Source organism: Megalobrama amblycephala, linkage group LG3, assembly GCF_018812025.1.
Source record: "Megalobrama amblycephala isolate DHTTF-2021 linkage group LG3, ASM1881202v1, whole genome shotgun sequence".
NCBI lineage: Eukaryota > Metazoa > Chordata > Actinopteri > Cypriniformes > Xenocyprididae > Megalobrama > Megalobrama amblycephala.
Genome location: NC_063046.1, coordinates 46,484,326 through 46,507,495, shown reverse-complemented (window position 1 = coordinate 46,507,495; position 23,170 = coordinate 46,484,326). Strand labels below are relative to the sequence as shown.

General features: G+C 38.9%; 2 protein-coding genes across 3 annotated transcripts in view; both read left to right on the top strand.

Moving 5' to 3' along the window:
- Positions 1-5,187, top strand: part of rgs12a (regulator of G protein signaling 12a) — a 39,679-nt gene extending 34,492 nt beyond the window's left edge. For both annotated transcript variants that reach the window (XM_048185698.1, XM_048185697.1), the window contains exons 15-18: positions 357-415; positions 680-794; positions 1,524-1,985; positions 4,439-5,187. In XM_048185698.1, coding sequence (XP_048041655.1) covers positions 357-415; positions 680-794; positions 1,524-1,985; positions 4,439-4,719 — 917 coding nt within the window. In that variant the 3' untranslated portion in view covers positions 4,720-5,187. The remainder of the gene's footprint in view (positions 1-356; positions 416-679; positions 795-1,523; positions 1,986-4,438) is intronic.
- A 3,726-nt stretch (positions 5,188-8,913) lies between these two features.
- On the top strand, positions 8,914-17,481 carry znf16l (zinc finger protein 16 like). The gene is made up of 3 exons (XM_048185696.1): positions 8,914-9,781; positions 10,606-10,788; positions 14,798-17,481. The coding sequence occupies exons 1-3, from the start codon at positions 9,076-9,078 to the stop codon at positions 15,505-15,507; spliced, it is 1,599 nt and encodes a 532-aa protein (XP_048041653.1). The 5' UTR covers positions 8,914-9,075; the 3' UTR covers positions 15,508-17,481.
- Positions 17,482-23,170: the final 5,689 nt, after the last annotated feature.

Genomic DNA, 23,170 nt, shown 5'->3' with positions numbered 1-23,170 from the left:
TTTAATGGGACTTGCCATAGACATAATGATTTTTATTAAATTATTAAACCTTACCCATCACAGAAAACTTTCTGCATTTTTACATTTTCAAAAACATAATTCAGTATGATTTATAAGCTGTTTTCCTCATAGGGACCAAAAAAAATTTCCCACAAAGTCAAAAATTACTGTTATTTACTATCCTCGTGGGGACATTTGGTCCTCATAACGCAGGGAATCCCTGAACCACCCACACACACACACATGGCCTTGTGCACTATTTACTTTTCCACTTCTCCCTGATAATATCAAGTAATTGTGTTCAAGGTCATTTCAACATTCCTTTGTGTAATTGTTTTGTTGTACTCCTTCACCAGACAAGTCTAAAACACTCAACTCCAAAACACCAGCTGCCCAGAAAGGTCTCTCAAGAGAGGTGAGAGTGACTTCAGTAAATGTGATGTTGTAAGATGTCCTGCCTGCTTCGTTCCTTTACATACCCGTGTGTTGATTCATCTGATATGCTCTATTTGCAAAATTCTCTGTATATTACTAACTCTAAACATGTATGGGTGTGCTGAGCATGAACTTGTGGGTACATGCATGCAGTTCCTATTTTATAAAGGGAATAAAACCTTCATGAACATGTCATTCAGACAAATATTCAGTCGTCCTACATCTGTCATTTCTGCATTGTTAGAGAGACGACAGCTCGGCTGGGAAACCGTCGAAAGGAGATGCTGAAGACAAGCATCCCTGGACAGCTGCGTCAGAGAGGAAGAAAGGGAAAAAGAATCATATAGATGAAGCAGAGGGTACTTATTTTACACTTTTCGCTGAATTTTCAGTGTTATGTCCTTTTTTTTTTTTTTGTCAAAACGTATTTGGGATCTTAAGTCACACCTACAAATGTGTTAACAAATGTGTTTGCCTTACTGTTTAACTTGAAAAGAGCTTTCTTTCTTTAAAATGGTTTGATATTTTTCCATTGTTATTTTATTTTTATTTTTATACTATTATAGTATTTATTCATATTTTGAATTAGCTTTTTTATATTTTCAGTTTTATTTAAATTTTTAGTTTTTTTGGTAACTTTGTTAGGTGCTTTTTGCTTTAAAATATTTCTCTTGCTTTATTTTGTTTTAGTTTATCATTTTAGTACAATTTATATTTATGTTTTATTTTATTTCATCTTTATTTAAATGAATACAAATTATTTTTTATAGCTTTAGTTAACAGTAACACTGAATATTTTATATATAATTTTTACTATTAATATAAATAAATATATATTTTTATATATATTTATTTATATTATTTATATATATATATATATATATATATATATATTTACATATATTTACATATGTATATGTAAATAAAATATTTTACATTTTAAAAAGTGGCTGAAATATTGGGACATAAAACTGTAGCATGTTTTATTGTCTTTCGGCTTAATTTTGTCTAGGCTACATGCTATAATGGTTACTGTTTATTTATTGTTTAAATTACTCTTTTTTTTTTTTTTTTTTTTTTTTTTCTAGAATTTTTCGAGTTGTTGAGTCGTGCCCAGAGCAGTCGCGTCGATGATCAGAGAGGCTTGCTGAGAAAAGAAGATCTTGTGCTTCCTGACTTTCTCCGTGTGAACCCTGATCCCGAACCCCAACCTCCTGCCTGCTCAACCCCCACCACCCACAAACCTGGCCATACCACCACCGCAAACCTCCAACCCCCTAAACCCAGCTCCTCTAACGGACACCCCCGTGCACCCAGCCCTGACTCGCCCCCTTTCATCACCCCACTCTCCCCTATCCTACGCCCCACTGGTCCCCAGGGCCAGGAGGAGGAAGGGCTGGGCGATCTGACTCTGGTGGGGGAGGGGGACATCAATAGCCCTAACTCCACTCTGCTTCCGCCTCCACCGCTCTCTTCGCCTCCTTATGAGGGCAGCTTACCTGAGGCCAACTTCACTCCTCCGCCATGCATTCACAGCCGACCCAGCCCAGGTATTTCTCCCGCCTGACTAGCCGTGAGTGTGGCTGTGTGTGTTTGCGTGTGGTGGGTGGCATGTGTGAATGGATTAGTGAAATATTAAAAACACACATCCCAAATTCACCTGACAAGACTTGACATACACTTGATAGAGTTGATCTAATTTCATATACATAATTACATACACTTCTGTTGAAAAGTTTGGGGTTGGTAAGATTTGTTTTTGTTTTTGAAAAAAGTATCTTTTGCTCACCAAGGCTGCATTTCTTTGATCAAAAATACAGTAAAAACAGTAATATTGTGAATATTATTACAGTTCAAAATAGTTGTTTATCTGAATATATATTATAAAATAATTTTCTGAATTTTCAGCATCATTACTCCAGTCTTCAGTGTCACATGATCCTTCAGAAATCATTCTCATATGCTGATTTGATGCTCAAGAAACATTTATTCTTATTATCAACATTGAAAACAGTCGTGCTGCTTTACTGTCACTTTTTTCAATTTAATGCATCCTTGCTGAATACTTTTTTTTACACACACACACACACACACACACACACACACACACACACACACACACACACACACACACACACACACACACAAACAAACACACACACACACACACACACACACACACACACAAAGTTTTGACCCCAAACCTTTGAACAGTAGTGCTGCTGTTCTTGAAATTGAATACTAATGTACTGCATACTACACAGTATGTACTACAAACTGCCTATTGCTTCTTTAAGAATAGTATGTGAAACAACATGGATTTTGCACTTATAATCATCATTGTAAGTTATAAACACAAAATCATCAAATAGAGGGTCAGATCAAGTGCATTGCATTGTGGATATAGTGCAAGTGCATATAGTATTCTATGCAGGGTATTCTGTTCTGTCCTACATCAAATCTAGGTATCTCATCTGGGTACTCTGTGCAATGAGTACTCTATACAATGCACAGTATACAGAAATAGTATGAGTATTATACTAGTATGCTATTCAGCTCAGAGCTCATTTATATGTAACTGTGGACTATGTCATGTGTTGAAAGCTTTAAATTAACAAGACATTAATTTGTCTTTTCTGTGTTGATGCATCCTTATAAAAATAAGACAGTATTTAGACACTATTTGTAATGTATATCAAAGACTGTGCTGCTTACAGTGTTTCTGAGAGTTGTAAATAATCATTTTAAAAAACTGTCATATAGTTTTTTTGTTCATCCTTTTTTTACTTTTCCTTTTGATACAAGCTGTGCCGATATGTCTCTACCCATCTAATCATTGCCTAAAGTGCCATTCAGCAAAGCTGAATTTCAGATTGATTTGCTTGCCATCCTGTTTCCTTTGTAGTTGATCATGTTGATTCTGTGTGAATCTGATCTAATAAATGCTAGCAAAATCAGACTAGACTTGCTTGTGATCTTGTGTGACATCCCTACACTTCTGATAAATTATATCTTTCCTGGTGTAATCATGTTTCTTCATGTGCTCTTTTCCTTTTCTGCATCTTAGAAATCCCACTCATACTTGCATCGATTGCTTTTAAAAAATATACTGGTGCCTTGTTGATTCATATTATATTAAGTAATCTAGAGCTGATCTGAAAGCAGAAAGCATTATTGGTAACATAACATTTATCCTATAATAATCAAAATCTCTGATATGGTGTATGGCATGTTTTTGCACAAAATGTCTGACCTATTAATGTGCTAAAGTAAGATTTCTTTGCATGGAAAGCATTGGTGATCTAAGAGAGCATGAACATGAAGAAAGCTCTGTCATCTACATCATCTGCCTGTTTCCAGTGATCATGAACTAGAAACCCTGTACTCAACACTTTATTCTAACTCATTTTTAGATTTGTTGTAGTAATTTTACTAAACTGGTTTCTTCTCTAGAGTGGTGCAGGGATGACATATATTTGTAGGCCAACCCGGAAGTTAGTATCACCCTGGTTCCTTGGACAATAAAATTTTTCCATTGGCAGTAACGTTTTTATGATTAATAAAGTAATGACACCATCCTGAAATTATGATCGAGTTATTTATTTTGAAAACTAATGGCGACATACTGCCACCTTGTGGTTGGATGTCACTGTCAAAATAATGTTGCTCAGTCAACAAGTTTTAGTACAAAGTAATAATATAAAGTGAACGATTAAACATTTTTACTAATTATTATATTCATAATAGTGTCATTGAGCATGCTGTCTCATATAATTAATATAAACTTTTGTATAACTTTATATATATTTTAAAGCATGTCCATGTTCAGAGCTACACGAAGATGTGATAATCCTATAAATAAATCAAGTTGCAATTCCAACCTAAACCTGACTTTCTTTTAGCTTGAATGAAACAATCCGATTCTTCTGGTTCCCGTTCCCACATTCTATCTGCATATTTCTTTGTTTGTGCTTTGCTGATTTGTGTGCAAACTTTTCTCCAGGTACAGAAGAAGGAAACACGTGCACTTCAGCGATCATAAAGCAGGGCGCTCAGCACCCCTCCTCAACATCCCAAGTGGACTCATCTGTGCTGGACAAGGGGGTCAGTGTGGAGGGCGTCACTCTGGAGGACAGCTTCGAGGGTTACGCAGCTGAGCTTCGCCAGTGCCAGAACAAAATGAGAAATGGCATTTACCCCTCCACAGAATCGTCCCGTCCCCTCAGCGGGGTGCTGGAAGTCAACGAGAGCGACACTGTGCAATATAAAGCAACGTTTGTCTGAAAGAAGCTGCTTGTTAGACATTTTCAAAGACTGATGTGGAACCACTGATATGGATAAAATGTGCATGTGGAAAATATTGTGTATGTTAATAATGTAACCTAAGATTGAAGAGGTTATTCATTAATATTTTGTAACTGACGACCATTCTTTATTTAATGATAATAAAAAACTTTGTTCAGTGTTAGTTTGGGATCATAGTGCACATTAGAATATCAGTGTAGCCTAACTAGTTGGGAACTAGTTGGTTAATAGTGGGAGGTAAATGCAAATGGTTTCAGTAGTTAAAGTGGAACTTAGTGCATCAATTCCCATAAATTCCTTTAAATGGATTTTTTAAATTTCTTTCAAAGGCTGTCTTGTACTGTAATTTTGGAATTGCGAACACATCTAGTCTTGTTGAATGCGGATTCAGTTATAAAAGCCACAAAAAATGAATGATTATTAATTATTAAAAATGCATTTAAACAATTTTAGAGTCATCCATTTTTGTCTCTGTTTAGGCCTCCTATGTGTTTGTTGTAACCTTTTTTTAAACTATTTTTTGCAACTAGTGAGATAATTTTTATACTTAAAAGAAGAACTTTTTTAAGGGTTAAATGAAATTTCTGTCATTCATTTCTCACCCTCATATCGTTCCAAACCTGTAAGACCTTCGTTCATCTTCAGAACACAAATTAAGATGTTTTTTATCCCCCATTGAAAGCAACGTAATTACCACCTTCAAGGTCCAGAAAAGTAGTAAAGACATCGTTAAAACTGTTAACGTGACTAATGAGCCGCCGTTCTGACATACGGAAGCCTGTACTGTCTATTCAATGTAAACAGCATAAGAGACTGACAGGGGAGAGATGAAATTGTTGAATAAAGTCGTATTTTTTGTTTCGTTTTTGCACACAAAAATTATAGTTTAGTAACGTAATCCATTACATTACAAGGTATTGTAATTTAAGGTAATATAATCTAACTACATTTAGATTACTTTTGACCCAACTCGTTTATCACATTGATTTGAAAAGGATAATCTTGTACTATATTGATATAAAAATACAAAGAGAAAGAAAATATGTTCCATTCTTTGTTATCAACAACATGAATTGCATTAAATATTACATTACGTCAGAGTTTCCCAAACTGGGGTTTGTGATGGAATTAAAAAAGCTAATTAAATCATAAATTTAAAATTGAAACAAAAACGATTGCATGTCATGTGACAATTAACCAACATCAGAGAACTGCAAACTTCATTTTATTATTCATTATTATTGATTTCAGTTTATTATTAAAAGACAAAAGCCTTCCAAAGACATGTAATACATGATTAAATGAAACACCTTCTGAATGTATATAAGCAGTAGGTCTTTTTAGAAATGAAAATTTAAAAGATAAAAAACAGTGGTATAGGGAGGATCAATGAATTATGAATAATTTACTGCCATTGTTAGAATAACATAATCAATCAACAACAGTGTGAATGGAAGCAAACCAATAACAAGCGAGATGTAAGTGTACAAAGTCAAGTCTTAAATGAGTCTAAAGTGGCCATTAGGTGAAATATAATTTGCCCTGCAAAGAAAAGAAAAGGGCATGGGTTTATTCAACCTGCTCAGTCTCAAAACAGACCTTTCTCATAGCCATAGCCAGGGATGGGCAGTATTTATGATGTATTTCAAATACAAAATAGTATTTTGTAATTTGTATTTGATAGGGTTGATGAAAATGGCTTTGTATTTTGTATCAAAATACTTTAGTGTTTTGTATTTTTGTATTTTAAAAATACTGTAAAATACTTTGTAAGAAGTCTACATGATGACATCATAAAATTGCGGCTTCTGATTGGTGCCAGTAGTTTGCAGAGACTTTCTGAGATCAGAACAGAAAATTGATCCATATGGAAGAAGGTGGTCAAGGTAAGAAACGTGCAGGCTGCCAGCTTTCCATAAATTTTTTGCATAAATTGCTATAATTTTCAACAGATCATGTTAAGTTTTGGTGTTCGTTTTGATAGCCTAGGCTAAATAGTTTACCAATTTACAATTTACATTCTTGAAAACAATTATACCGTGCAGCAGCCCCCTATATTGTCAGAGTTGCTGAGGCAAAGTAGGCCCTTTGTTACCAAACACCATGGGCCCTATTTTAACGATCTAAACGCAAAGTGTAAAGCGCAGGTGCACTCAGGGCGTGTCCAAATCCACTTTTAATGACGGAAAAACGGTCCGTGCGCCGGGGCGCATTTTTGAAATGGGTTGTCCCTATTCTCTTAATGAGTAATGGACGTAACGTTCAATAAACCAATCAGAGTGTCATCTCCCATTCCCTTTAAGAGCGAGATGCGCTCGCGCCATGGCGGATTGCTATTTACATGGCGTACACGTGATGAGTCAGTTAATATATATGTGTGTGTATTGGCACGATTGTTCAATTAATTTGCCAATTTCGTTCATCATTATAAGTAGTAATAGGCTGAATTGAAAATAGGTAGCCTAATTCTAATACACGCAATGACTATTCATCATTACATTTTTATATTTATGTAGCCTACACAATAATATTCTTTTACACTGTAATCCTTTTGTTTTAAATATTTGGCATGTTTGTGTGATGCGCATCCCTGTGTGTAATAAGCAAAATATTGCGCCATTGACTTTAGACTTTAGACCAGGTTTGAGTTGGTCTATGGCGCAGTCTATTTTCAGCTCCTTAAAATAGCAATGTGCTGGCAAGGCACCTGAACACACCTCTTTTTTAGAGCAGCACGCCCATGGGCGCACTAAATGGTGCAAATGCATTTACTAATTTAAGGACGTGGCGCTGAACGGGAAAACGCGAACGGCGCCAGACGCAAACTAGCAAACACACTTGCGCTGCGCCTTGCGTTGCATTGCGCCGGGTGTATTATAGGGCCCCAAGTGACTAAATTAGGAAACTGTTGGTTACTTTAAATTAACCTTCATCTGGGAGATCACAGTGATATGTTAATATTTGATCTGTTAAACCACAATATGCACATTTTCGCCCTAGAGGTTGCTTATTCAAAACAAAGGCGTAGCTTGATGACACCTTGATTTCACAGAATCATGGGAGGTGTTGTTTTCAAGTCTACAGCCGGTGGAAAAGAATCAGGACGGGACACAGGCAGAAATCATGTTCATGGATAAGATTATTAACGTTACTGTAGTATGAAGCAGAGCATGGCCGAGTGCTGTGAGAGCTGAACGAGCTTCCGCTTCTTCCGGTCAAGCGTATGTGGGGTAAAGCAGTGCTGTTTTATCATATTAGATACATTTGTGTGTTGAAAGCTGTTATAGTGCTACTCCGTGCATTCGCTCTGTGGCTGCTGTAAGACACTTGTTGCACACTGCAGTAAGCTAGATTGATATTAGTCATGGTAAAACATGGTACTTGCTGTATATCAAGAAAACAAGATTCATACAAAAAGACTTAATGTGTTGAGCTATATAACATAAGTAGTTCTCTGGAGTTAAACATTCTTGGATACATTTGTGATAATGTAAGTACACAAATCAACAAAATATATAAAATTGTTCTAGTGGTTTTTGGACATTTTAATCCAAAAATCTTACATATTGTGCCTTTAACTGGATGCATATGTCAGATTTATTGCATGACTCAGGCAGAGAAAAGCTGCTGCTATCAAACATTGTTTAATCAGCTGAGTCAGTGTAATGGTGAAGGGATCGATCAAATAGGCTAATTGATGGAAGGTTTGCGAATCAATTTCATGCTCCCTTATAAAAGTATTTTGTAGTACAAAATACAAAAATACAGTAGTTTATTTTGATACACTTAAAATTAAGGTATTTGGTATTTTATTTTAAAATACATTTTGATGTATTTTTGCCCAACACTGGCCATAGCTTTGATATACTGGGTTGTGCCGCAGCTCAAACTATTTTTAACAGCACAGTTAGTGTATTTCATTCATTCATTCAGGTTCTTTATTGTCATTGTTATAAATAACAACGAGATAACATCAGAGAAGTGTAAAAGTGCAATAAAAGTCCGCAATCCATTTGATGACACAAATAGCCTATATGAATTGTCATTTTAAATTATACAGTTTATACTTTTGTATAAAGTATTAAAATAGCCAGGTCATAACTGCATGACCTCATAAAAACTATTAACGTACACTTCGTACTTTTATTGTACCAGTGATATGTCGATCTGTCTCCTTTTGCAGCTACAGGATGGCTCTGTAGAGGGCGCTGTTTATATACTCAACTTCCGAAGTGAGAGGAAGTTCTTCTGGTGTTCTATGGTGTCTGTGCATCCTTAGTGTCCATCACGATCAAAACACTGTACCATCTGCGCTGAGTGCCTGCGCTCTTCAGCATGAGCCGAAAAAGAAACCACTGCTATATGGAAACAGGACCGTCTTCCGAGTCCCAGGGCGCGTTTATGGACAACACGGGCTCCTTCAGCCGAGACGAGGAGGATTTCTCCGAGCTCGAGCCCGACGAGCAGCTGGTGTGCTCGGTGACCGAGATCACGGAGCACCTGGGCAGAAACATCACGGTGGTGCTGGAGTCCGCGCTGTCCGAGATACGCAAGCTGGTCGGCGTCCGGATCAGAGTCCTGAAGATGGAGCTCCGCGAGAAAACCGACGAGATCGAGCTGCTTAAGGCCAAGCTGGAGTCGACGGAGAAAGACGGGAGGGTTTCTAACTCCAGCACCATGGACGTCAGGAAATCAGAGCATCAACCGGGCCAGAAGTACAGCGTCGACCCGAAGAAAACCAAACCCGGGACGCCCGTGGTGAAGAAGGAGAACATCAACGCCATCTGCGATTATCTGATGAAGGATAAGAACCAGCGGGGTGCTGCTGAAGTGGAGAGCGACCACAGCAGTCAGGCCTTTGGGTCCGAACGGGACATGCGGACCGAACCGCAGCCGCACGCGTCTCTGAGCCTGTGGACGGACAGCGGTTCCGCGGACACTGATGCGGACACGGACATCTTCAACATGCTGCCGTCCGCCAGCAAGCGCATGTATGACTATGAGTGGATGGCAGGGGTCGAACTGAACTCAGAGTTTAAAGGTATCGCTCAATCAAGTCTTGTAGACACGGATTGTAGTATGCATGTACTTGCTTATTATATGCACTGTATCTTACATGTGCATTTGCATATACATGTTTGCATACAGTTTGCATGCCTTGTCTTACACAGTGTATAGTATGCATGCATTATAGCATGTCATGAATATAGTGTATGAAGTATGCATTGTAGCATAATATGCATGCATTGCAATATGTATGCATTTGTTGTAGTATATGCGTAGCTGCTATGCATGCAGGTGCCTATAATATGCACGCTTGTATCTTACATACGACTGCATGTAGTATGCGTGCATATAATTTATATTATGCATTATAGAATACATATAGATGCATATAGCTCATACATGTAGTATGTATATACATGCAAATATTCATATCATATATTAATACTATATTTGCATCTAGTTTGCATTCTTTGTAGTATATGAACATTTGCATATTATTTTGCGCGTACTGTACTATAAGCAACATGTATTATTCTTTTTAAATGCTATTTCTGCAAAATTTGTAGCATATGTGCAGAAATATATATGCAAAATATGTGCAACTGAATTTTCTGTTTCTTGCTTTATACTTTGAAATTTTGCATGGCAGATCTTGGATGAAATTTAAGTACACTACATCAGGTTTAATTGCATCTGCCTCGCTTCAGTTATTTAATTCACAGTTGTTGTGGACTGCTGACATGTCAAAGGTGTTTGAGGGGGAAAAAAATAAAAATTTAAAGCTGAACATTGACTGAAAAAAAAAAAGAAGCAAAACCCAGAGGGTGTTGCATTTATCCCTGTTCTCTGCTTCTTTAGGTGATTCTGAAGCAAAATGCGAAGATGTTCCTCCTGTGGATGAGGATGAAGAAAATGAAGACTCTGAAGGAGGAAGAGGAAGTCTGAGGTCAGTGTCTGACCATTTCCCTCTGGACACTCAGGGCTCTCCTCGAGAAGACAGGAGCAGCCCAGCGGAGGACAGTATGGACCGAATCGAGCCAGGTCAGTGTTTTAAAAGAAAGGGAATGTAGCAGTTTTAGCTGAATACAGCTGGGAATAATTGTGTGTTGTGCACTTCTAACTCTTATGTGAACATTTAATGAACTAGAGATGCACCGATACTACATTCTCAAGGAGATACAGTAGCTGATTATTTCGAATCTTACCTGTCGATACAAATTGTTTGATTTTCTTAAGGAAAAAAATCTCTCCCAACTAATGCAGTAAACTACAGGGAACCCTCTCATTTGGTACAATACTATAGTATTAGAAAGTAAAATTAACAACGGAGCCCAAACAATTATATTCAACTGCTATTTAGTATTTTGGAGGCAGTTGTCACCTAATGGTTAGAGAGTCAGACTGGTAACCTGAAGGATGTGGGTTTGATTCTCAATACTGGTAGGAAATGACTGAGGTGCCCTTGAGCAAGGCACCTAACCCCCAATCACTCCCTGGGCGCCACAGCAAAATGGCTGCCCACTGCTCTGGGTGTGTGTGTCCACAGACTGCAGTGTGTGTGTTCTCTACTCACTACTCCAAATGTGTGCGCACTAACTGGATGGGTTAAATGCAGAGGACAAATTCTGAACATGTGTTACATGTCACTTTCACTTTTTATCGATTTTCAGATGTAATAATTACACTCAAATAAAAACTTAAATCTTTATATAAAACTCAGTTGCACATAAGATACTTTTCATAAGCACTTGTCTTCATGATAAATTTATTCAAACAGACATATATAATTAACGGTAAATAAGCTGCTATCTAGTGTTTCTATAGCTAGCTAACTGACAAACTGTGAACACTGGATAACTTTCCTGATGTAAATGCAACGTTAAAGGGATAGTTCACCCAAAAATGAAAATTATCCCATAATTTACTCACCCTCAAGCCATCCTAGGTGTATATGACTATCTTCTTTCAGCCAAACACAATCGGAGTTATATTAAAAATATCCTGACTCTTCCAAGCTTTAAAATGGGATTTAATGGTACCATTTTTTTTTAAGGCCAAAAACGCACATCCATCCATCATAAAAGTAATCCATACAGCTCCAGGAGGTTCGCCTTCTGAAGCAAAGCTATGTGTTTTGGTAAGAAAAATGTCCATATTAATGACTTCATAAGTCTAAAAACTGGCTTCCGTAAACGGCCGTACACAAGTCTAGTTCCGGTCGAGGAGTGACCTCTAACCCGACGCAACATGTAGTGATGAACGCGGAAGCGCATAGGATGGAGCAAAACAGAACACTGGTCACGAATTAGAAGTCTAAAATGAGAATTTTTAAAGGGGTCATGAACTGTTGTTTTATTGTTTTATAATGTTTCCTGGGGTGCACTTATAATGTTAGTATGCTTTTTACATCCAAAATTATCATATAAATAAAAGGCATTTTTCCTACCCTGATTTTAGCCCTCTAGTTTGAACGCTTTGTTTTAAGGGGCGTGTCTGCTGTGAGACTTCAGTGTAAACACCCACTGCTGTGATTGGCTAACATCTTTCCATTTGAAACAGCCAAATATTACTCTCTCTTTTAGCGCGTTTTTACTTGCATGTTGCATTACTGTCGAAACGAGGCACTGCACAATATTTTGTAATCCTCAACGGCATGTTTATTGCTTGGTAGCTCGATATGGTTTAGCACCACGTAGGCCTATGTTACTTAGGCTACCTATTCTATTGCATGTCATGCGTGAATCGGTGGGCAGCCTGTGGCAGTGATGAAGTAGGCATTGATCTTCTTCTGCAGAGGTGGTGCTTGCTGCCCTTTGACATCATAGATCCCCACTTTGAAAATCCTGTCGTTTGCTGGGTGTGGTGTCAATAAAAGCTTTTATTGGACTAACAAGGAAGTTTTCAGTTCTGAAACGTACAGGATATTCGTGCGGTTGTTACAATACTTTAAGAATAAGAGGGCAGAGAACAGAGCACCTGGATGGCAATTAACACACAATTCTTTATTTAACGTTAAAAGACAGCACACTTCATAAAAAGGTTACCCCCCTTTGCTTGATGGACCAGGAGAAGATAACATGAAGATGGATTCAGGTCAGCAGGGAAGATGCACCATAAACCCCTTTGTCACTTAATCACTCAATACATAGAAATCAGTCCATCAGGTTCAGCGTGGTCTTTGCTCAGTTCCTGGGGCAGAGTTATTTGCGGCTTCAGTCAGGAGCTCTCCTAATCAGAAGTTCCACCCTGACTACCTACCACATTTACCCCCCACTAACTTACTATCTTCACCGCCGGAGACACTAGGGGCCCTATTTTAACGATCTAAACGCAAAGTGTAAAGCGCACAGCGCAGGTGCACTCAGGGCGTGTCCAAATCCACTTTTGCTATTTTAACGACGGAAAAACGGTCCGTGCGCCGGGGCGCATTTTTGAAATGGGTTGTCCCTATTCTCTTAATGAGTAATGGGCGTAACGTTCAATAAACCAATCAGAGTGTCATCTCCCATTCCCTTTAAGAGCGAGATGCGCTCGCGCCATGGCGGATTGCTATTTACATGGCGTACACGCGATGAGTCAGTTAATATATATGTGTGTGTATTGGCACGATTGTTCAATTAATTTGCCAATTTCGTTCATCATTATAAGTAGTAATAGGCTGAATTGAAAATAGGTAGCCTAATTCTAATACACGCAATGACTATTCATCATTACATTTTTATATTTATGTAGCCTACACAATAATATTCTTTTACACTGTAATCCTTTTGTTTTTAATATTTGGCATGTTTGTGTGATGCGCATCCTTGTGTGTAATAAGCAAAGTCAACGCACACTGTGGACGCGCTCAGAGGCGCAGTTTCTACCAACGCGCTCTAACAAAAAAATATTGCGCCATTGACTTTAGACTTTAGACCAGGTTTGAGTTGGTCTATGGCGCAGTCTATTTTCAGCTCCTTAAAATAGCAATACGCCGGCAATGCGCCTGAACACACCTCTTTTTTAGACCAGCACGCCCATGGGCGCACTAACTGGTGCAAATGCATTTACTAATTTAAGGACGTGGCGCTGAACGGGAAAACGCGAACGGCGCCGGACGCAAACTAGCAAACACACTTGCGCTGCGCCTTACGTCGCATTGCGCCAGGTGTATTATAGGGCCCTATTTGTCCCGAGCGGCCGTTTAGCATTCCCCACATAAGAGCTCCAAAACCCAAAAACTCCCCCAGCATTCTCTCTCGAGCAGTCCTCGAGATAATTATTTAAGGAATGTTTAACACGCATCACCTACACCCATTCATTTCATTAAGGGACACCCACTTACGTAAACTGAAGGGCGTGTACGTCAAACATTCAAATTATCCTCTTCCATTCATCACAGTATGATGACCTCTTATATGTCAAAAGCTCAAGGAAAATTTGATTTCTCAGTTCATCACCCCTTTAAAGAGAAATGTCGGAGGAGCATGATTTCATTGCCCAGCCCTATTTGTTTGAACCATGAGAGGGGTCTACTTTCACCTAAGCTTATCCTACTACTTTGTCATACGTCATACGCTGGAACTCTCATGAACGCGTGGACGGACCTTACCGGAAGCTAGTGATTACAGTTTATAAAGTTATAATTATGGATATTTTTTCTTATGTAGTAAGAAATGTAATTTATTCCTGTGATAAAAGCTGAATTTTCAGCATCATTACTCCAGTCTTCAGTGTCACATGATCCTTCAGAAATCATTCTAATATGCTGATCTGCTGCTCAAGAAACATTTCTGATTATTATCAATGTTGAAAACAGTTGTGCTGCTTCATATTTTTGTGGAAACCTTGATACAAGAAATAAATCTTTTATGAACGTCAATTTATAATTAAATTTTGATCAAATTAATGCATCCTTACTGAATAAAAGTGTAGTAGTATATTAGACATTCATTGTATGAAAAAAAGGTAATCTTTTGTGTTCTGTGGAAGAAAGAAAGTCATACAGGTTTTAAACAACTTCTTGGTGTGATTGTGAAATATGAATTGATTTATTGACGCTCTCTTCCAGGTCAGCAGTTCTCCTCTCAAACCTTCATTTGCCCCTTCTGTGGAACTCTTTGCCCTGACTCATCTTTCTTGGAGGAACACGTCAAGCTCATGCATCACGACGAGAGTGCTCTTCAGTCACCGCCGGGGAGTTCCTCCTCTCGCGGGGAGGGCGACTCGGGCGAAGCGGGGCGAGCTCTGGGAGGCCCAGAAGGACCTGTTGGCAGGGGTGCACGGGAGAGGAAAGTGGAGGGCGGCTATGAGTGCGGCGACTGTGGCCGTCATTTCAACTATCTGGGCAACTTGCGGCAGCACCAGCGTATCCACACTGGCGAGAAGCCCTTTGTTTGCCCTGAGTGCGGAGAGCGTTTCCGCCACGCCGCGCGTCTCAAGAGCCACCGCCTCAGCCACAGCGGAGCCCAGAGCCCCTTCCCCTGCCCGCAGTGTGGTAAGGGCTTCCCAGTGCTGTCCGGACTGAAGCGCCACCAGCGTGTGCACACGGGAGAGAGCCCGTACGCCTGTCCCCAGTGCGGTCGCAGATTCAAAGAGCTGGGCAATTTATACACACACATGCGCATTCACAGCGGCGCAACGCCCTACTCTTGCTACCAGTGTGGGCGGAGCTTCAGGCATCTGGGCACATACAAGAGTCATCGCTGTATGCCCGCTACCCAGTTACCCAGCGGACACAGTCCAGCATGGGCGCAGGAAGACAAGGTGCAAACTGGGTGATAGCCAGGTGACGGATATGTTCAAAAAGTGGTTCATTACTTCCTCGACTGCTGGTTCAGGATCAATTTTAAAGTCAGATTGGTCAAAGAAAGATTGTGAGAAAGGTCACTATGACAACAACAAAAAAAAAGATCAGGTTTCATCACGAACAAGAAGCTGACTGAATTAGCGTATCTTTCTCATTTAAGTATAACGTCATATTTAACAGTAAATTGCTGCTCATTAAATGTTCATTTTTGAAACATTTTGCAATAGTATCTTCCAACTTCCATACATGATATTTCAAGACTTAATCTTTTTATTCAGACTTTTTGTAAAAAGTGTTTCAGAATTTCTTACTGTTTAGAACTAGATAGCCGGTCCACAAGGTCAGATTAACTGCCTTTCAAAAACTAATTTAACAATATTTTAAGTTAATTTAAATAATGATACATTTATAATGATTCAGCATGACATGACCTCCTCCGCCCTTTACAAAAAGTACCATGGTATGAGATTGTAATACAATGTTACTACCTATATATACACATTGTATTGAATAATTGTCATATTCATGTAATATGTACACTGTTGTTCAAAAGTTTGGGGTCGTTAAGACTTTTAATTTTTTTTTAAAAACTTGTGCTCACCAAGGCTACATTGATTTGATAATAAATACAGTAACGAAATGGTAATGTTGTGAAATATTATTACACGGTTTTATTATATTTGAATGTAATTTAGTCCTGTGGTGATACGTTTATCAGTATTCTTTGATGAATAGAAAACTTTATCAGAATTTATTTGAAATAGAAGTAACAATACTGTCACTTTTGGTCAACCTAAAGGTACACTATGTCATTTGTTTTGGTTCATAATTTATATAATGAGCAAGTACATCAAGAATCCATCATCCAAAACGTGTTTTGGTCTTATCCTGAATCACTACGGTACGCTTTTAATAAGCGTTTATATTCGGACTATTTTAGACTGCGGAGGAGTAGCCCAGTACCAGCGGGACTCGTCATATACGTAAACAAGAGAGAAGTATACAATGTTCTTCCGCAAGAGTCATGAAGTTTTGTTTATTAACTGCTAGAAAAGTTACATAGTGAACCTTTTAATACACATTTGCTGAATAAATGCATTAATTCCTTTTTAAAAACAACTTTTGAACACTAGTGTACAAAGAATACCATGGTATTTGTCCAAAATTAATGCAAATCCAGTCATTAGTATCCAATAGTCAAGTTATCATAAATGTATAAGATAATCTGCAACGTACTAATTGCTATTAGGGTTGACCAGCATACAACTGACGTGACATAATTTTTTAATACAATTGAAAACTGTTTCATTAACTCAAAATCATGTTATTGACAAATCAGGTAGTTAACAGTGTCATTTTGAAAAGATACAGTATTATAGTCTCGAGCACTTTTAAAGAGGTGCCGTTTTGAGTGCTGCCATCGTGTGGATGGCTTATGGTACTGCACCGGTATCACCTGGGCAGTCAGTGTACCTGCATCGAATTTCAATTATGTGATCTCACTATTAACGCGTTTTTATTTATATTAGTGAATTTGTTTATATATGTCTACCTGTATTTTAACAACTTATACGTCTGGGAAAATATACTACCTGATTGGAAAAATATGGCTTTAGAAAAATTCTAAAGCATGTTATTCTGAAATTAATTTGGACACACATAATGATGGAAATGACTGAATGAAGTACACCAAGTGTTGGAAATGCTAGCAATGCATCAGATTTTTTTCCATATTAGTGCTGATCTCAAGATAATCCTGAATGTTACACATTAAATAGCACAAAACGGTACAATTTGTCATTTCTCAGTTGAATGATCTGTACAAGGCAACCTGAACTTTAACTAATAAATACTCTTAAACTATGATTCTAGTTGTTTATGTATTTATAAGCGGTTGTTGATATCATGAAGTTATCAAAGCACATTAAAAAAACACTTGTGTATGATGTGAAGCGTTTGTTGTTTTTTTGTAACATGATTTAAATGGCTATGGGCACAAATAGTGATTGACACAGGATTTGACAGTTGAATGCTGCTGCAATCATTTTTCCTGGAAATGCTTCTCAGGTATGCATTAGAAAAAGATGACGTTTAAGTGAGGGGGACATGTAAGACAGGAGAGACTGAGAAAGAACATCCAGACATGGGTGTTAGAACAACTATTTTTCTTTATTAGAGGGTGACAAGTCATCGTCAGTAATCCCGACGCCTTAATAACACACTGCCAGCTGAACTTGTCATCTCTCCAGGAGATTGCAGGGCAGTGTGTGACTGAAAGAGTGTTTTCCAGAAAAACACTTTGACAAGCAACAATTTCTCGCACACAGAGACTACACAAGTAGACTATTCAAAGTGAACTGTTGATCTTTATTGATGAAATATAACCAAATATAAGGACTCAATTTGATTATATATATATATATATATATATTTTTTATATATTTTTGCTTCATATAGCTAGGCGGCCAATAGATCTTATTGAAAGCAGCGCCATCTTTAATTTTTAACGTGAATGAAAGCGAGGCTGTCAGGGATATGGCTATATCTCTTCAGTGGGTTGTAGTTATTTAATGTGTTTTTGGATTGTTCTGCTGACGAAACACTAAAAAAATCTCTTTCCAAGAAATTTCGGTAGACAAAAAAAGTAGAGTTTTTTTTTTTTTTTTTTTTTTTTTTTTTTTAAGTTCCCAGCCAGTGCCAGCATTTTTAGGGCCCAAGCGAAAATTCGCGCAGGGCCCTCTTGTTTTTCTAAGGATTATTAGGGCCCAAGCGAAAATTCGCGCAGGGCCCTCTTGTTCTTCTAAGGATTATTATTAGGGCCCAAGCGAAAATTCGCGCAGGGCCCTCTTGTTCTTCTAAGGATTATTATTTTTTTTTTTTTTTTTTTTTTTTTTTTTTTTCCGTCTTCCGGGGCTTTTTGGGGGCCTTAACATGCTCAAAAACTCTTGAAAATTGGCACACACATTGGAATCCGCGGCCATTAGGACGCCGGAGAGGCTGGTACCCGGGCGTGGCAGGGGGGCTCGACAGCGCCCCCTTGAAAAAAGTCTGAAAATTTGGTCCATATATTAAACACGCTTGCACGTATTAGTATGAAACTCAGTACACATATAGACCTCATCGGGCCGAACAACTTTCGTGCTCTAAGTTAAACACCACGCCAACAGGAAGTCAGCTATTAAGGGTTGTTTGAAAAACGCATGCTCTGGAATTTGATATACTCCTCCTAGACGATTAATCCGATCGCCACCAAACTCGGTCAGCATGAAGTCAAGACACTGATGATTAAAAATTGCCAGGGGATTTTTGATATCTCGAACGGTTTGGCCGTGGCGAGGCAACGAATTTATGGCGAGAAAAAGGAAACAGGAAATGTGTTATAACGTCTGCATACATATATTGATCTTTATGAAACTTCACGAGTGTGTTCGTTATAGGAGTCTGATCACATGGATGTGACTATTGTGAGTCAAAGTTATAGCGCCACCAACTGGCAGCAGGAAGTGTATCACTTTTTGAAATGTTTTGAGATCACCCTCTTATTTTTACCTGATTTGCTTCAAACTTCATCAGTGTAATGTCAATACACAGCAGATGTAGACCTATGACAGGATTTTTGATATTTGAAATATTGTTGCCATGGCAACAGGTCAAACTGTAATAATATTCTTGAGTGTTTTTGAGGCTCTTAACATGCTTCAAATTGCATGAAACTCGACACACACATCAATATTGTCAACCAGTAGACATGGACAAAGCCATAGAAATGGGCGTGGTGGAGGGGCTCAGTAGCGCCACCTTTTGACAAAAGTGGGGGGGTTAGTTTTTCCTACAATCACCAAACTCGGTACACATATTGTTCTCATCAAGCCGGACAATTTTCTAATTTACATTCATTAGCTCCGACCAACAGGAAGTCAGCTATTTTGGTTTGAATGTTAATTTTTTGAAAAAACAGGCTATGAATTTTATACTACTGCTCCTACAGGGTTTATCCAATTTACACCAAACTTTTTTTAACTTGTTGCTAACACATTGAAGTTGTTTAATTGCAAACGGATTTTGGATATCTCAAACGGTTTGGCCGTGGCGAGGCAACGAATTTATGGCAAGAAAAGGGAAACAAAGTGTTATAACTTCTGCATACATTAATTGATTTTGATGAAACTTCGGCTTAGTCTTCGTTGTACAAGGCTGATCACATGGATGTGACTATTGTGATTCAAAGTAATAGCGCCACCAACTGGAAGCAGAAAATGTGTCACTTTCAGCATACATTGAGATCACCCTCTTATTTTTACCTGATTTGCTTCAAAATTCATCAGAATAATGTTAAAACTTGGCACATGTAATCCTTTGAAAATGGGCAGGGAGGAGGGGCTCTATAGTGGCACCTTGTAGTGCAGTAAATGTGGAGTGAATTTGACATAGTCCTTTGATGTTTAACCGTTTTAAGTGCCTATTGCCCGCTGTGCACAGTTGCCCTGAAGCCACCGGGGTGGCGGTGCCACCGGGCTTGGGCCCGCCATCGCTGCTCGCAGCTATATTTATTTTTTTATTTTTTTTTTTTTTTTTTTTTTTTTTTTTCCGTCTTCCGGGGCTTTTTGGGGGCCTTAACATGCTCAAAAACTCTTGAAAATTGGCACACACATTGGAATCCGCGGCCAACAGGGCCGGAGAAGCTGGTACCCGGGCGTGGCAGGGGGCTCAACAGCGCCCCCTTGAAAAAAGTCTGAAAATTTGGTCCATATATTAAACACGCTTGCACGTATTAGTCTGAAACTCGGTACACATATAGACCTCATCGGGCCGAACAACTTTCGTGCTCTAAGTTAAACGTCACGCCAACAGGAAGTCAGCTATTAAGGGTTGTTTGAAAAACGCATGCTCTGGAATTTGATATACTCCTCCTAGACGATTAATCCGATCGCCACCAAACTCGGTCAGCATGAAGTCAAGACACTGATGATTAAAAATTGCCAGGGGATTTTTGATATCTCGAACGGTTTGTCCGTGGCGAGGCAACGAATTTATGGCGAGAAAAAGGAAACAGGAAATGTGTTATAACGTCTGCATACATATATTGATCTTTATGAAACTTCACAAGTGTGTTCGTTATAGGAGTCTGATCACATGTATGTGACTATTGTGAGTCAAAGTTATAGCGCCACCAACTGGCAGCAGGAAGTGTATCACTTTTTGAAATGTTTTGAGATCACCCTCTTATTTTTACCTGATTTGCTTCAAACTTCATCAGTGTAATGTCAATACACAGCAGATGTAGACCTATGACAGGATTTTTGATATTTGAAATATTGTTGCCATGGCAACAGGTCAACTGTAATAATATTCTTGAGTGTTTTTGAGGCTCTTAACATGCTTCAAATTGCATGAAACTCGACACACACATCAATATTGTCAACCAGTAGACATGGACAAAGCCATAGAAATGGGCGTGGTGGAGGGGCTCAGTAGCGCCACCTTTTGACAAAAGTGGGGGGTTTGTTTTTCCTACAGTCACCAAACTTGGTACACATATTGTTCTCATCAAGCCGGACAATTTTCTAATTTACATTCATTAGCTCCGACCAACAGGAAGTCAGCTATTTTGGTTTGAATGTTAATTTTTTGAAAAAACAGGCTATGAATTTTATACTACTACTCCTACAGGGTTTATCCAATTTACACCAAGCTTTTTTTAACTTGTTGCTAACACATTGAAGTTGTTTAATTGCAAACGGATTTTGGATATCTCAAACGGTTTGGCCGTGGCGAGGCAACGAATTTATGGCAAGAAAAGGGAAACAAAGTGTTATAACTTCTGCATACATTAATTGATTTTGATGAAACTTCGGCTTAGTCTTCGTTGTACAAGGCTGATCACATGGATGTGACTATTGTGATTCAAAGTCATAGCGCCACCAACTGGAAGCAGAAAATGTGTCACTTTCAGCATACATTGAGATCACCCTCTTATTTTTACCTGATTTGCTTCAAAATTCATCAGAATAATGTTAAAACTTGGCACATGTAATCCTTTGAAAATGGGCAGGGAGGAGGGGCTCTATAGCGGCACCTTGTAGTGCAGTAAATGTGGAGTGAATTTGACATAGTCCTTTGATGTTTAACCGTTTTAAGTGCCTATTGCCCGCTGTGCACAGTTGCCCTGAAGCCACCGGGGTGGCGGTGCCACCGGGCTTGGGCCCGCCATCGCTGCTCGTTATTCTTATTCTCCAAAGTGAATCGCATTTTAGAGGGCCTAAACGTGCTCGGAAACTCATGAAACTTTGCACACGCGTCAGAAGTGGTGAAAATTTACGTCTGTTATGGGTTTCGGAATTGGGCGTGGCAAAATGGCTCGATAGCGCCATCTAACGTACAGCCCCGCTCGCTACATAACACTAGGGGTTTGAAATTCGGTACACACATTTATCAACCCAGTACCTACAAAAAATTCTCTTGGAGCGAAATCCCAAACCAAACAGGAAGTCAGATATTTTGAATTAATTCACCGTTTTTTGCATTTTCCAGACGTTGTACTTTAACGAACTCCTCCTAGAGATTTAATCAGATCAATGTCATTTTTGGTCAGTCTAATCTAAAGGCCTTTGTGACGTTAAATTGCGAAGATCTAGAGTTTTCGCTGAAGGGCGTGTCCGTGGCAGCCTGACAAAGTTTGATGTTTTCGCCATGAAAAAGGAAGTTGTTGTAACTCAGACAAACAATGTCGGATCTGCCCCAAACTTCACATGCTTTATTAGAGTCCTGACCTGAAGACATCTTCATAACAATATTCGGTTACAGTCATAGCACCACCTGCAGACAACAGGAAATGACATGTTTTACACTGTGATTAACTCCTCATAGAGATTTAACCAGATCAACATCAAATGTTGTCAGTCTAATCTCAAGACCTTAGCGATGATAAATGTCAAAGATCTTGAGTTTTCGCTGAAGGGCGTGTCTGTGGCGGCCTGACAAATTCTGATGTTTCGCAATGAAAGAGGAAGCTGCTGTAACTCAGGCATACTATGTCCGATCTGCTCCAAACTTCACATGTGTGATAAGAGTCCTGGCCTAAAGTCGTCTATATGACAATATTTAGTTAGTCATAGCGCCACCTGCTGGCAACAGGAAATGGCATGCTTCACGATTTAATTTACTCCCAGATTCACATTTCAATATGCCACGAAGTACCAAACATGCTAGAGACGCATTAAATTATGCAACATTTGGCTGAGTGCTAATTTATGCGATTAACGCCACGAAAGAAAAAGGAAGTTGTTGTAACTCAGGCATACAATGTCCGATCTGCTCCAAACTTCACATGTTCGATAAAAGTCCTGGCCTGAAGACATCAACATGGCAAAATTCAGTTACGGTCAAAGCGCCACCTGTTGGCCACAGGAAGTGTGGCATTTCGAAATGAATGTGGCATAATTCTCCTGTATTCACTCGCTTACATGCATGTCGCCCACTGTTCACTGTTTTCCTGAGGCCAACGGGTGGTGAGCCCGGGTGCGAGGGCCCTCTCAACGCTGCTTGCAGCTTTAATTAGGGCCCGAGCACCGATGGTGTGAGGACCCTATTGGAATTGCTCCGTTTATTATTATTATTATTATTATTATTATTATT

What these genes read in the sequence shown, in the direction of transcription:
- znf16l (XM_048185696.1), top strand. Translation starts at nt 9,076, where the DNA reads ATGAGCCGAAAAAGAAACCACTGCTATATGGAAACAGGACCGTCTTCC. An exon ending in ACTGAACTCAGAGTTTAAAG is followed by an intron (nt 9,782 to 10,605) that starts GTATCGCTCAAT and finishes CTGCTTCTTTAG; the next exon opens with GTGATTCTGAAGCAAAATGC. An exon ending in TATGGACCGAATCGAGCCAG is followed by an intron (nt 10,789 to 14,797) that starts GTCAGTGTTTTA and finishes GCTCTCTTCCAG; the next exon opens with GTCAGCAGTTCTCCTCTCAA.